At 35.5% G+C, this 16841-nt stretch overlaps 1 protein-coding gene across 3 annotated transcripts in view; it reads right to left on the reverse strand.

The window, feature by feature from the left end:
- PPP2R3A (protein phosphatase 2 regulatory subunit B''alpha) overlaps positions 1-16841 on the reverse strand; it is a 148376-nt gene that overhangs the window by 41932 nt on the left and 89603 nt on the right. For all 3 annotated transcript variants that reach the window (XM_074370872.1, XM_074370877.1, XM_010947706.3), the window contains 2 exons: positions 10285-10359; positions 2405-2491 (listed from right to left, as the gene is read on the reverse strand). In XM_074370872.1, the coding sequence (XP_074226973.1) occupies positions 2405-2491; positions 10285-10359 (162 nt within the window). The remainder of the gene's footprint in view (positions 1-2404; positions 2492-10284; positions 10360-16841) is intronic.

The raw sequence follows: 16841 nt of genomic DNA on the forward strand, positions 1-16841 counted from the left end.
GTCAATATCATTAGAAAATAAAATGGAATTCAAGGTGAAAAACATAAGAAACAAAGGTGACTCATTTCATAATGCAAATGTATTACTTTGATAAAAATTATTTTCTAAAATGTAAATACTGGGAATCTAAAATGCTTTGGGGCAAATCGAAAACAACACAAATTATTAAATTATGGTAAAATCCACTTAATGAAAGATTATGAAGCCACTAAACATTATAAAGTCTACATAGAAAAAATGGAAAACCATATAGTGGGTGCAGAATATCCGATGTAAGATTGTACACATTAAGAACTATGTTAAATCTTAAAATCCAGATATGCATCTGAATGAGACTAGAGAATACATACAAAAACATTAGTTGTATTAGGATGGTAAAATGTTTTTTCTTCTGTTTTCCAAACTTTCTTGTAATGTTTTGTTTTATAAAATGCTCTTTAATGTGTATAAAGCAGAATATGCACAATAAAAAGATCTTGAGAAGCAAGGAGCTCTCATTTTCACCTACTGGACTGTCATAAAATGAAGAAAAAAGTGTAACTTCTGCTGTTGGTGAGTATGTAAGTGTGAACAAATGCAGGCGTTTAGGAGGGTAACTTGGCAGGATCTGTCACACTGAAAATGCATATACCATCTGATCCAGGATTTTCCCTCCAGTAGGCTATTTTAGAGAAATTCTTACTCATTTACAGACAAGAGGAAAGTACAAGGATGTTCACTGCATTATTGTAATGGGGAGAATATAAAAACGACTTGACCATCTTCAACAGAGGAATATGTAATTACAGTACAGCCATGCCATAGATTGTGCAGCAGTTAAAAGAATGAGATAGATTTATATGAATGGAAATGAAAAGGATGTCAAGACATACTGTTAAGTTAAAAAAAGTTAACAGAACAATGAGTATGGTTTCACATATTTAAAAAAATCCAATGAAGCAGTCATTCAGAACAAAACTACATACTCCATAAATACACAGATAAGGGAATAAAACCACAGACGATATGGGTTCCCTCTGGGAAAGGGAGTGAAATGGCCAAGTGAAGAGATAAATAGTGACCTCTGCTTACTAGTCTATACATGTTTATTTTATCTGAATGTTTCATGAGCATATATTCACGTATAAGAGGAAGACTAAGGAGAGAGGTAGGGAAGAAAACAGAGGGAAGCAGAACACTTGAGTTCTATTTCCAGTTCAGCCATTTACTTGCTATGTGATCTTATCCAAGTCACTCAACCATATTTGGGCCTCAACCTTTATCATTAGTCAAAAAAAAAAAAAAAGGATTATAATACTGATCTAGAAACTACAGACTCTAACGTGCTTCAGGAATGTCAGGGATTATTATCATTCTTAAGGTTTAAGGCCTTTTTAATGGAATTATTGCCATCTCAAGCCATCCCACATTACCTCCTGAGAGCCTAGGCAGACACCACGTGTTCAGTAAGTATTGATAATGACTTTGATGATGACTTTTCATTTATTAGAATAAAAAATGTTTGCATAGCTATTACGGGTTGCTAATTTTGCCAAGGCTTCGTTACTTTGTCCCAGATGAAGATAGAAAAAAAAATTAGAGAATAAATAAGGTTGTATTGTTCGCCTAAGCTTCATTTAGTATGATTCATTTAAAATAAAATATTTCATTTCCTTTTAAGGAAATGTGACCAATTCTACTTTCTTTAGGTTGACAGAAAAGCTTGAACAATCAGGCATGAAGACTGCCTCGGTGAAAGGCTCCCACTAGTGGTCAATACTTTCTTATTTGGTAAAATAAAATAATTGAATGAAATGTATACTTTTCTTAGGAATTTTTAGTAATTTTCTCCAGCAGGAGCTGGATAAAGAGTCATTGCTGAAAGGATCAAGCAGAAATTCCTCTATTTCTTTTTCAAGGTCCTTCCCAGCCTGGCCCTGTCACACCCGCAGGCCTCATCACTGATGGCTCTCTCCGTGGAGACTGTGGCCGCTCAAGACTGCTCTGCAGTTCCTCAACACGCCACTTCCATGCTTCTGGGCCTTTGCTTATGCTGCTTCCTCTCTGTCTGGAATGCCCCTTTCCTCTATTTTTTTCTTCTTTGGTAAACTCCTGATATCTCCACGGTCAAGATCACATGCCAGTCCTATTGTGAAACCTTTATTGCATGTTTACGACACATTTCTGTGAAATTTTTCAAGTCATGTGTGGCTGTGTGTGCACTTTTCTCTTGCTCTATGGCGTGCCCTGATGCAATAATCTCCTGTTATTCACCTTTGTTCCCCCAACACATCCCAGGTATCTGGTAATCACTTAATGACGGAAAGTAGTGACAGGGCTTTGCACATAATAAGCACTCAGATATTTGTTAAATGAAGAATATTATCTAGATTGCTCCTTATATATGAATTTCAATGAAGCATACTTGCAAAAAGTTGCTTTTTCTTATCTCTGTTGAAGTAATTTTTCCACTCCAAGATCTGTTGACTGTGTAGAATATTCTCTGAATAACCTGGTTCCAAAAGGAAAACAAAACCAAATAAGAACATTAACGATATCTATGACTTTATCAAAGGCCATCTTATGAATATTCTTTGAACCAAGCTAAGTTTTGCCTTTTTGATTATATCAAGTGTCATTTCTAGTAAAAATTAATACTCTAGTTTAAAAATCTACATCTGTGTAGTTTGCATCTCCCTTATAATTCTAAGAATAAAAAAATTGCTCACAAGTCTGCATTTCCTGGATACCTAGATGTCACTTCCTTTCCTATCTCTCATCTTACACAATGATGACTGATTTGAGTATTGCTTATTAGGCTAGATGTTTTGGGAAGGGAAATGAGGTGGGAAATATGTGCTGTGTTGGCTTAACAATTAATGGGTCAGAAGAACAGCTGCCAACGTGGTATGATTCAAGAGGGCATTATTCTGGTTATTATAGCCTTATCCATTGGAGTTTTGAGGACTTCCAGACTCTCTCTGGAAACTCAGGTACACCTGGAGTAATTTACATCCTGAGGCCTTATTTGAGCATGCACAATTTTGTTATTAACTAGTGTTTTAATGAATTTATTAACAAATGTGAAATTCTGGAGAAGACTCTAGACAAGATGGGAGAGAAGGGGACGGGTAGCAAATGTGTCTGAAATTGAGGATGTGTGTGCTGTGGTGTAGGGGGGACTGGAGAAAGAAGACAGAAGCTGCAATCCTAGAGGTAGAAGGCCACTGTACATTCTTAACAATTTCACCTGAGGTTATTCCCAGCCATTTAAGTTCCCCTTTACCTGCTAGTTTTTTTTTTCTTCTTCTCCAAAAGGAAGCAGTGGTGAGAAGAGCAATTTAAGCAGCTTTTTTTGTACTTTGGCTAGGATTTTGATTATCTAATAATATAGAAATCTTACAGCCTTGGTGTTTTTATCATAGAAAAGGTTAGATTTCTTTTTAAGGCTATTTTAGTGCAAGAAGAACAAAAAAGGGAAGACATTTGGACATCTATACAAAGAGTAGGACTAATGAATAACTAAATTACTATTCTGTTTCTGGATTCTTTGGCAAAGAGAGTGAGTCTCAAAAATAACAGGAAAAATCTAGCCTCAGGATGAAGGTCCTGACATCTGCTGCCTGGCATCCCTCACCCCATCTCTGCTATCAGCGCTAACTCCTTCTGACCCTTCAGAATCTAGCTCAGCTGCCAACTCCATAAGAAGCCCTCAAGCAGGGACTTGGGTAAAGCTGTCTTCTGTGCTTCTGACGTCCGCTGAGTCCCCTTCAGTCATCCTGTGGTTATATTCTAAACAGTTACACCTGATTGTCATCACCTCCAAACTCTAAGGAACCTGGTCTTTCTTCACTTGCATCCCAGTGCATGATATGCTGTTCTGCATATATAAGGTGGCCAATTGCTTGATAATTTTAAAAAAATGGAGGTATAATTAATGTATATCATATTTGTTTCAGGTATACAACATGATTGATGATTTGGTAATTTGTATATATTGTGAAATGATCACCACAGTAAGTCTAGTTAACATCCATTACCACAGTTACAGAATTTCTTTTCTTGTGGCAAGAACTTTAAAGATTTACTCTCTTAATATCTTTCAAATACGCAGTATAGTATAAACTATAGTCACCACGGTGCACATTACACCCCCATGATTTATTTTATAACTGGAAGCTTATACCTCTTGATTCCCCTTCACCTATTTCACCCACTGCCTCTGGCCACCCCCTATCTGTGCTCTGTATTTATGAGCTTGTTATTTTTGTTCATCGATTTAGATCATACAGTGCTTGTCTTTCTCTGTCTGACTTGTTTCACATAGCATAATGCCCTCAAGGTCCATGCACGGTGTCGCAAATGGCAAGATATCCCTCTTTTTTTTTATGGCTGATAATATTCCATTGTATATATTCCACATCTTTATCAGTTCATCTGAACACAGAGGTTGTTTCCATATATTGGCTATTGTAAATAATGCTGCAGTGAACACAGGGGTGCATATATTTTTTCAAGTTAGTATTTCCGTCTCCTTTGGATAAATACCCAGAAGTGGAATTGGTGGATCATATAGTAGTTTTATATTTCATTTTTTTGAGCAATCTCTATACTGTTTTCCATTGGCCGCACTAATTTGCATTCCTACCAACAGTGCCCACGGGTTCCCTTTTCTCCGCATCTTTATTTCTTGTCTTTCTGATGACAGCCATTCTAACAAGTGTGAGGTAATACCTCACTATAGTTTCGATTTGCATTTCCCTGATGATTAGTAATGTTGAATATCTTTTCATGTACCTGCTGGCCATCTGTATGTCTTCTTTGGAAAATTGCTTGATAAATTAATGAGGTTGGAAAGCTATGTAACAAAGACTTTGATGTTATATTTGTGATAGAGACATATGGGTTGGCTTAATAGCTAATTGAATAATTCTATTCAGAGTTTTGAACAGCAGATTGATGCCAACCCAGAAAAGTTCTCTAATCAGTATTTTACACAAATCAGTATTGTTGTCTATGACTTATAGAAAGACTGCATATAAAAATGTACAGAAAACATAAAATAGGGAAGGATAACTGTCTACAAAATTACTGTGAAAGATACTAGTAATGTGTTTACTCTTGAGGAAAGAGTAATGTGTTTACTCTCGAGGAAAAAATACGCCTAGAGTGTAGCTATGACCATGATCTGAATGACTGACCATCAGGTGGAAGAAGCTGATTTGTTTTGTGCTGCACCCCAGGGTAGAACTACAACTACTGGATAGAAATGCCCTTATACTAAAATGTTTCAATATAAGAAAGAGTTTCCTAAAATTAGCCCTATGAAGCAATGGGTTGTAATGAAGCAGTGAGGTTTCTTCTTATCACAGTTATTTTGGCAGAAGTTGACAGGATTCCCGTGTTAGGTGGGAGCTAGGACTAGCTGGTGTCTATAATTTCTCTACTGGCCCCAACCACTCAGACTCTGCGTAAAGTGCTTCAAGGCAGAGAATGTGTCTTATTCAACACTGTAATCTTAGCATTAGCTTCACAGAAGTTCACATTAAAAAGATGGATGGTTTTTAGCAGATAAATATATATATATGAAAATAAACATTAAGAGTATCTTTTATCATAGTTCCATGTCTTCTTTCTCAAGTTAAAATCAATTTCACACATGTTATTATACCGAATTTTTCTTTGCTGCATATTATTTGATTTTTGTCCTTATTTCTTGATTTTAAACATAAATTTATCTTAAAGTCTGTTTCCTATTTACCTAAATTTTATACTTATATACTCTTCAAATACTTTACATTATTCATGGAAGTACTGTGTTACACTTAAAATTATAAAACTTTAATCTGTATTTCTTTTTGCTTATTTTATTCTTCATTTTTTTTGTTCTTTTTGACAGAATTTTTAAAGTTTGCAAACATTCTGAATGTTAAGTAATTTCCTATTTTTAGCCTCTGCTAACCTACTTGTCTCATACTATAAAAAATGTACCTGTATTCCATCCGTAGCCTAAATCTTACTCAGTGGCCCCACTACATCAGCACATTTATTGGTTTCCACACTACTGATTCAGCATTTTCGTTCACTGAGGTACGGGCACCATCTAGTGGTGACAGTATGTAGCTACCGGTTCTACATTACAGTTTTCCCCCCTAACTTTTGGTCTACCACTTTTAGGTAAATAAAAAATAAATTAACAAAAAAATAAAAAATATCAAACAAAACATAAAAATTAATAATGGTAAGAGAAATTATTTACTGCCAGTAATAGAAATGAAATTTGATGGTTTTTCATCAAGGGATCCCTAGTCAACTTGATAGACAATCTGGATTATAAGTCAGTTTCCTTTCTTTTTCTTTTTATCTTTTGAATTGGAAACCTCTAATTCACAATTATAGGTCACCAGGAGTGGAAGTACATGTTTGGTGGCTCTGTCGGGGAGATTTTGACAAGTGGATCAGATGCAGACACAGAAATTACAGAGAGACTGCTCTTTGTGGGTGACTTGAATGCAGATGAACACACTCAATGCGGGAAGCCTGGCTCTTCTACTAGGCAGGTCGTGGTGAATGGGTTCCTGATCCACTCTGGCTAATATGGCTCTGAAAAGTATTTCTTGATTGTCTTCTGCAGAACTTGGACTTTAAAAAAATGTATACTAAAAACGATTGCTTTCTCTGTCAAGAGGAAAAGTTCTCAAGGGGAAAGAGTTAAGCTGTTAGTGATGAGCGTCTCCACCACAGTTCAGTCTTTTTAGGAAATATCAGTGCCTTGTCCTCAATTAATTAAAATCCTGACATTTCAGCCTGACGTGCTAGATTCAGGCCAATCAAAATACTAAATATCAATAAGACACCACCCGAACAAGCCACAGAAATAGCTTTACTGAAGCACCAATGTCACAAAAGTCCTTTTAGTCTTATCATTTATTTTAAAACCTCATGTGAACAGCTCTTTCCTCAAAAGCCAGCATATGCCAGTAAGGATAAGCAGTCTTATTCACTGGCAATTCCTTTGCATGGAATGCAAAACTGCAACCTCAAGGGCTACAATTTACTGGTTTTTCCAATTTTCATTTTCATTTACTGTCAAGAGGCTTATTTCTCAATTGCCAACTCTTCTGTGGAAATAAAAGAGAACACAGACTGACTTTAGGTACAATCTCTCACTGAGGTAGTGATGTCCTTTTTTGCTATATGCATGGTTGGTGTTCTGTCTTTCCTGTCTAAAAATAACTGACAAAAATAATTAACTAAACAAGAAGTCTTTTCCTGTAGCATAGGTTTTCAGTGATAAATGGAAAATAAAAGTTGCCCAAATTTCTTCATCATACATGTGCTACACACATAAACTAATAGTTGAGTTGTACTCAGTGTCAGCAGTTTCTTTCAACTGTAAAGTGGAAAAACTAACTCCAGTATGTAAACAAAATACATTGTTTTATACTGTATGCCACTGAGATTATATAACATTCAATAGGGTCATATGATAAATTTTAATTTTGCTTTTTCTGAGATACTTGTCATTAATTCTGAGGCCAATCTTCGTAAGTTTCTCGGAAAAAAGTGTGATCTTATCTGTCTTTGCCATAAAAAAAGTAGAGAATGACACCTCTCTAATTTGGTCACTTTTATGCCTTTAACAACAAAATTAATTTCATATTAGAATCCTTATTTTGCATTCTTTCTGGAAAATTTACTGTACTCTGAAATCAGGCAAAAGCTTCAATCACTTCATGCCATTATTTGACCAAATTTTGCAGTAAAAAAGGCACTGCGGAGAACAGATAACTAGTCCAATAAAATTCTGTTCCCAGATTTGCAGTGTGATGCTTTATATTTGCACTCTTCCTTTTGGATGGTAGTATGAAATTATCACGATAGCAGACAGACCGACTTATCTCAGCACATACAGATTCACATTCTGTATTCTCAACTGGATCTTACTTACTATTTATGTTATGATGCTGTTTTGAGTTGTCCCATTATCATTACTTTATCATAAATATTTTACACTTTAATGACTACTTCTGAGTAATGGATTCATTTTTGTGAACTGGGGATAAAGCAGCATAATACTAACAATGAAGTGTAAATTAAAAAAATCTAAACAATAACATGCAAATGCCATGAATATATGTCAGCAGAGATAATTAACTGTATCCTGTTAATTGACCAATGTAGTTCTTTTTGTTCAATGATTAACATAATAGAATTTCTCAGAAAATGTGAATTATATGCAAACAAAATTGTTTCATGGCTTTTCACTCTGAAATCATAGTACTTCATGGGGGCCACTTGCTAGATGACCACAGACCAAAATAGGTCCAGGAACCATTCTTCAATAAATATCAAACCAGAAGGTGTAGAGAAAGAAAATGTATCTCTTTTATAATTCTGTTCTTTAACAGCTTTTCTAAGAATAAATTCTAATAAAAGGTTCCCCTGTAGACTGCATTTTCTGAATTGGTAGAAGATTGGATTAGCTTATCTCTAAGATCTTTTCCAATTGTTAAGATTCTAAATTATACTATTAATATGCCCTGAGTTTATAGAGCAGTCAACAATCGGAACCCAATAATTCCCTTTGGGACTGAATCCAGGTTAATGTGTAGAATTCTTAAGGATGAATAACTTCACTTCTACTCACTCAATAAATGTTTGCTGTGTATCTATTATGTGCCAGACACTATTCTAGGTATTGAAGACACAGCAGTGAAAAATACAAAATGCCTGCTTCTCATGGAGTTTATGTTATAGAGAAGGAGATGGACAATAAAAAATTTTAAATATCAGATGATATAAAAGCCAAAAAGGAAAATAAATCAGAACAAAGGGACAGAAGTGTACAGGGAGGGGAGAGAGGGAGAAGAAGGGTGAGGAAGGCAGAGGGTGATCAGGGCAGGTCTCACTAAGAAGGGGATATCTGAGTACATATCTGGATGAAGTGAAGGAGTTAGTCATGTGGAGATCTGTGAGAAGAGCCTTCCAGGTAGAGGGAAGAGAAAGAACAAAGTACCTGAAGCAGAAGTGGGTTTGGTCTGTTGCTGAAGCAGAGTGAGCAAGGGGTCAGCCTGGTGGGAGATGAGAACACACTAGAGGGTGTGAGGGGGCATGTGTGTTGGGGAGGTGGAGGGTGGGGATGGAGATTTTTGGTAAGAATTTTGGCTTTTATTCTGAAAGAGACAAGAAAACACTGGAGAGTTTGCGCAGAGGAATGCCATGTTCTGACTTACATTTTCAAAGGATAACTCTGCTTTGAGGAGACTAGGCTGCAGGGCAATGAGGGTGTAAGCCAAGAGACCAATTAGAAGTAATCCACCTAAGAAACCAGGGTGACTGGCCAGGCCAGGGTGACTGTGGTGGAGGCAGTTTAGTATAGTGTTGTGGTTAACAGGCAAAAATGACTTCTGAGATAGCCTTAGACGACAGTGACATCTTCTGGCTCAAATAAAGTCTTACAAAGTTTTATGACAGAGGAGCATCAACATAAAGGCAAACAATGAAGTTCCTACAGGGGAAGAAGAATGGTAGTATTCTGTTCTCAACAGAACCCAACAAATCCATAGCCAACAAAAAGTACCCAAAGAGTGAGAGAGGCTTCCTCAGAGGCAAGGCTCATCTCACCTGGGTATGGCTATGAACGTGAGGGGTGCCCTGAGGTTCACTTTGGAATTCTTCCAAAGACAATTCTTCAGGACAGAGAACGTGTGGTGTGGCTGTAGTGTGAGTTGCAGCCCCTGTGCTCTCACTCTAATTCATGCCCTGCCTATGGTGATCAAACGAGGTTGTGTGTAACAAACAGAGAATGAGAACACCTCACCAAGTCCGAGACTGTGATTATGTTATTTTAAAATCTTACTTGATTACACACAATCCCACAATCAGTTTCTCATTATCATTTCAGTTCTAACTTTGAGGTATTATAGACATAGCCTTCTTCTTCTTCTTCTATTTTTTTTTTGTAAAAGGCTGCTGAAAATTCTTTTCAGTATTATTTGCAAATGCTAAAGATCAAGTGGGTATCAATATTAATGACATAGCAAAAGGTATACCTCATAAGACCAGACAGAATGAGCGTATCACTTACTTGTGCATACAAGAGACCTCTTAAGCACTGGGTACATATGAGAAGGAAAATAGATATAAATAATTAATTCAATTTTACTGTACCTCCCTTCCACGTAACATAATCATTATAGCCCAGGCTACATTCTGCATAAAGATCTGAAAGCCTGGATACTAGAGAGTAACAAAAAGGAGACTTTACAGGGTTACATTAGGACAAAAAAGGGCTCAGCCTACCGTGGTGATGTAGCGGGAGTGGAATTCTGGAGCATCTTTCAGGAACGTGAGGCCAGGATGTGTATCCACCACATCCTAAAAAAGAACAAAACCAAAAACTACATTAATGCACATACAAAAACCCCCCAAAAAACCCAAGACACCTACAGAAATTTTCCCCTTTTGTAGAATAATTGCCAGTTGAGCAAACTCGCTAGAACATTGAACAATGTACTTAAAATTTAATTAACACGTTTTAAATTCAAATATTTCACAACCATACGTTATGTGTGCTTTCCAATATGTACAGAATATATCAATAAATTTACTTAAAAAGTAAATTTAATTTAGCTATATTTGGTGATTTGTGACTCAAATGTCTTAGAGGTATGTACTGTAATTCTAACTTTCATGTCAGTGAAATTCATCTCACAGATCTTGGTGGGGTTGCTAAGTGAAATTTACACAGAAAGGATAATAGACACAAACCAATTGGAATGATTCTTTCTCAAGCTACAGACATGGGAAATTTTTGGAAAAAAAAAAAAACCAGCCATGTAGCCAAATAGTTTTAAATTTGTCTGTGTTAAGTTGTGTGAGCCAGTTAATGTTCATCAAAATAACTGTGTTGATAGATCTGTTTTCAGTTTAGGATTTTATTTATTTTAAAATCTGATATCTTATTCTCATGAAAGACTATTAGAATATTAAAACCTTGAAATACTGTTTTTATTTTCTAATTAGGTTTTTAAAGTGCTCTGAATGAGCCTAGAGAACCTAACAGAGATAATTACTATTAATTTAATAACTGGAGGCAACAGCAATGCTAACATAGATATAACCTATTAATTGGCTAGGCATGAATGGACAGACATCAGTTATATCTCTTTTCTTTGTTTCTTCAGAGCAGTTAGTTATACATACCTACCAACATAGTCTAAAACCAATGGACCTTTACTATTTTCTTAACTTCTTACTTGAAAATAATTTTAGACTTACAGGAAAGTTGCAAAATATTACAGAGAGATTTCCTATGTCCTCCTTAGCTTCCCATAATGGTAACAACTTACAAACTACAATACAATGATCAAAAGTAGAAAATGAACATTCATATAATACTAAACTACAGACCTTATTCAAATTTTACCAGCTTTTCCCCAGTGTCTTTTTCTGTTCCAGGATCGCAACAGTAATTAGCTCTTTTGTTTCATTGGTCTCTCCTAATCTGTGGCAGTTCTTTGGTCCTCTCTTATAATTCATGATTTTGACACTTTAATGAGTTCTGGTCAGTTATTCTGTAGAATTTTGTCTCTTAATGTGAGAATATTGAGAGACAAATAATCTTTGGTATTTTCCTATGGCTAAAAAGTTACACACTTTTAGTAGGTATACCACAGAAGTGATGTTGTGTCCTTTTCAGTCATAAAAGAGTATGTGATGTTGATATTTTCTACAACTTGTGGTGTTAACTTTTTTAAATTTATTTTTTATTGAAGTATAGTCAGTTTACAATGTTGTGTCAATTTCTGGTACAGAGCACAATGCTTCAGTCATACATGAATATACATATATTCATTTCCATATTCTTTTCACTGTAAAAGATATTTTCACAAGATACTGAATATATTTCCCTGAGCTATACAGTATAAACTTGTTTATCTATTTGATATATACCAGTCAGTATCTGCAAATCTCGAACTCCCAGTTTATCCCTTCCCACCCCCTTCCCACCTGGTAACCATAAGTTTGTATTTTATGTCTGTGAGTCTCTTTTTGTTTTATATATAAGTTTATTCGTCTTTTTTTTTTTTTTTTAGATTCCACATACGAGTGATATCATATGGTATTTTTTTTTCTCTTTCTGGCTTACTGCACTTAGAATGACATTCTCCAGGGCCATTCATATTGCTGCAAATGGCATTATTTTATCATTTTTATGGCTGAGTAGTATTCCATCGTACAAATATACCACGACTTCTTTATCCAGTCATCTGTCAATGGACATTTAGGTTGTTTCCATGTCTTGGCTATTGTAAATAATGCTGCTATGAACATTGGGGGTGCTGGTATCTTTTTGAATTAAGGTTCCCCCTAAATATATGCCCAGGAGTGGGACTGCTGGATCATATGGTAAATCTGTTTTAGTCTTTTGAGGAATCTCCATACTGTTTTCCACAATGGCTGCACCAAACTGCATTCCCACCAGCAGTGTAGGAGGGTTCCCTTTTCCCCACACCCTCTCCAGCATTTATCATTTGTGGACTTTTGAATGATGGCCATTCTGACTGGTGTGAGGTGATACCTCATTGCAGTTTTGATTTGCATTTCTCTGATAATTAGTGATATTGAGCATTTTTTCATGTGCCTATTGGCCATTTGTATGTCTTCACTGGAGAATTGCTTGTGGTGTTAATTTCTGAACACACTTAGCTGAAGTGCTATTTGCTGGATTTACCACCATAAAGTTGTTGTTGTTTTTGTTGTTGTTATTACTATTATTATTTTGGTTAGGAAAACTTTATTATGCTCCATGCATCCAGGGAGGGAGCTTATACATGCACACGCACACTCACACAGGCACACACAGCTCATACTGCTGGCGGCACTTAATAATTGATAAATATTGTGGGGTAGATACTTTGAGACTCTGCTAATATCCTGTTTCTCTGCAAACATTTGACCACTGATTTATCAGTCATTGATGGAACTTGACGGTGGCATTTATGATGTGGTGTTTACTTAGCAGTCATTTCGTTTTTTCCCTTATTTCCCCTGCATTTATTAACTGGACTTCTATAAGGAAGAGCTGTTCTTTCTTGCCTGTGTTATTTGTTTGTTCAATTTACGTCAGTATAGACTCATGGGTATTTATTTTATTCTAGTGTTTATAATCCAATACTACTATTGTATTAGATTATATCATATCAAAAGTATCATAAAGTAATATTATTATTTTCTCTGACCCATGAGCTAGCTTTGGTCACTGGGAACATTTGGTCATTTGGTCATTGTGTCCTCTTGACATGCCCTATTCTTTTGTGAGTACTTCTATATTTTCTGGTATCATAAGAGGGTAAAAGGCTCATCTTATATTTTCCTTGCTTCAGCCCTAGAATGAATCTTTTTTCCAAGCAACATTCCTTTTATTGCAGAATGGTATTTAGAAACCAAGTCTGGGGGCTAGGTGTGCTCATTACTACTGGGGTGTCATTGTTACTGGAGCCTCTTAGCAGGCAGAACTAGGAATACATGTATAGATACCAGTCCATGCACACACATTTACCTGTATTTCTTTCTTTATCTATTTATATATATTAAAAACTATGTAATAATACAGATAACTGATTCCAATTCCATACTACAAAGTTCATTGTTGCCTTCCCCCTTTCTTTAGTAACTTTAACAGAATTTCCAACCCATACCCCACTGAGAAAGTAACTTACTAACTAGACTACAGTATTTGTGTACAGCTCCTTTTGTCTTTAGTCTTAAGAGTACCCAGTTAAAATATTGTTTTCCAAGGTCACTTAGGTTAGCTCTTTCCTTATCTTCCTTTATCCTCCTTAATGTGGCTATGTTATCCATCAGTAATACAGTTCAGTTCATTTGTTACTATTTATATTCTGTTTTGTTTTTCTTTTTCCTACAGGTCTTGGTTGATTTTAATTCATTATTTACTTCTTGGAAGGAGAGTATGTGAAACATTACTATGATTCTAAGAGTCAAAGCTAATGTAGATTTGACATCTTAATAATACAGAGTCTTCCCATCCATAAAGATGTATCTCTCCCTTTATATAAATCTTCTTTCTCTCAGCAATGTTGTACTGTTTTCAGTATACAAGTCTTGCACATCTTTTGTCAGATTCATCTCCAAGTATTTAAAATTTTGAGGTGGTATTATAAATGGTATTTAAGTGATTCCAACTTCCAGTTATTTGTTGCTGGTATATAGAAAGAAAATTGAGTTCTGTATATTGATCATGTATCTGTAACCTGCTGAACTCACTTATCAAACACAGTTTTAGCAGCATCCCCCAAATTTTGATATGTTGTGTTTGAATTTTCCTAATTTAATGTACTTCCTAATTTTTCCTAAAATATTTCCTGACTTTCCTTTTCATTTCTTCTTCTTTGACCCATGAGTTATTCAGAAGTGTTATTTAGTTATCAAACATTTGCAGTTTTTCCACAGATCTGTTACTATTTCTAATTTAATTCCATTAAAGTCAGAGAACATATTTTATGAGCTGAATATTTAAAATTTGTTGAGATTTGTTCTACAGCCCAGAATATAACCTATTTGGTAAATATTCTGTGTACATGTGAAAAGAAATGTGTATTATTCTGTTGCTGGGTGAAGTGTAATGTAAATGTCAATTAGGTCACATTGGTTGATAGTCTTATTCAAGTGTTCTATATCCTTACGGATTGTCTTTCTACTTGTTCTATTTTTTATTGAGAACAGCACATGGAAACTTACAACTATAATTGTGACTTTATCCCTGTAGTTCTATCAGATTTTGCTTCATGCATTTTGAAGGTCTGTTATTAGGTACATGAACATTTAGAATTGTTATGACCTCTTGATAAATCAATCCCTTTATCATTCCCTAGCAATATTATTTGCTCTAAAAACTACTTTGTCTGACATTAATATAGCCACCCAGACTTTTCTTTTCTTTTTGTGGCAAAAAACCCCACATAACATAAGGTTCGTCCTCCCAGCAACTTCCAAGTGCACAGTACAATATTGTCAACCACTTGTACACTGTTGTGCAACAGATCCCCAGGTGCCCCCTCCTCAATCCTGCCCAACAGACCACGACTCCTTACCTCACTCTCCCTCCATCCCCTGGCAACCACCATTCTTCCTTCCATCTGCACGAGTTTGACTATATTAGATACCTCATAGGAGTGGAGTCATGCAGTATATGTCTCTTTGTGACTGGCTTAGTTCCCTTAGCATAATGTTCTCAAGGTTCATCTATGTTGTTGCATGTGACAGAATTTTCCTTTTTTAAAAAGATGAACAATATTCCATTGTATGTATATACCACATTTTCTTTATCCATTCATCCAATGAAGACATTTAGGTTGCTTCCACTTCTTGGCTATTGTGAATAATGCTATCAACATGAGTGTTCAGATATGTCTTTGAGATTCTGTTTTCAGTTCTTTTGGATATACACCACGGAGTGGTATTGCTGATGATATGGTAGTTCTCTTTTTTAACTTTTTAAGGAAACCGCATATTATTTTCCACAGTGGCTGTATCATTTACATTCCTATCAATATCTCAACTTATCTACATCCTCACCAACACTTTCGTTTTCTGCTTTTTTTTTTTTTTTTAAATAGTGGCCATACTAATGGGTGACGTGGAATTTCATTGTGGTTTTGGTTTGCATTCCCCTGCCTACTTAGTGATGTTGAACATTTTTTCATATACTTGTTAGACACTGTATCTTCTTTGGAGAAATGTCTATTCAAGTCCTTTGCCCATTTTAAAATGAGGTTGCTATTGTTATTGACTCACAAGAGTTCTCTATATATTCTGGATATTACCCCTTATCACATATGCTTGCAAAAATTTTTTTTTCCATTCTGTAGGTTGCCTTTTACTGTGCTGACTGTTTCTTTGCTGGGAAGTTTTGAAGTTCAGTATAATCTCATTTCTCTATCTTTCCTTTTGTCGCCTGTGCTTTTCATGTCATAGCCATAAAATCACTGCCAAGTCTAGCCATGAAGCTTTTCCCCTACGTTTTCTTCCGGGAGTTTTATAGCTTCAGGTCTTAAGTTTGGGTCTTTATTACATTTTGAGTTAATGTTAGTATATGGGGTAAGATAAGTTCTAACTTCTTTCCTTTGCATGTGGATATCTAGTTTTCCCAACATCATTTGTTGGAGACTATCCTTTCCCCACTGTGTACCCTTGGTACCCATGCTGAAGATCATTTGACCATAAAAGCAAGAATTTATTTCTGGGCTCTCTATTCTGTTCCATTGGTCTATATGTCTGTGTTTATGCCAGTATCATATTTTTCTCAGTACCGTACTGTTTTGATTGCTGTAGTTTGTAATATGTTTTGAAGTCAGAAAGTGTGAGGCTTCCAGCTTTGTTCTCCTTTCTCAGGATTGTTTTGGCTATTCAAAGTCCTTTACAATTCCATAAGAATTTGGGATTGCTTTTTCTATTCCTGCAAAAAATATCACTGGTATTTTTAAACAACTTTATTGAGGCATAACTAATATACAAAAATTACACATTTTAAATATATACAATTTGATAAGCTTGGACATAGGCATGCACCTAGGAAACCATCACCACAATCAAGGTAACAGGCATATCCATCATCTCCGACCGGTTCCCTGTGCTGCTTCTCTTTTTGTTTCTTTTTTCTTTTTCTTTTTTGGTAAGAAAGCTTTACATAAGATTTACCTTCTAACAAAATTTTAAGTGCACAGTATTATTAATGATAGGCACTATGTTGTAGAGCAGATCTCTAAAACTTATTTGTCTTGAATAATTGAAATTTTATACCCACTGAACAACATCTCCATGATTCTACTTAATAT

Source organism: Camelus bactrianus, chromosome 1 (assembly GCF_048773025.1).
Source record: "Camelus bactrianus isolate YW-2024 breed Bactrian camel chromosome 1, ASM4877302v1, whole genome shotgun sequence".
In the NCBI taxonomy this organism is placed as follows: Eukaryota; Metazoa; Chordata; class Mammalia; order Artiodactyla; family Camelidae; genus Camelus; species Camelus bactrianus.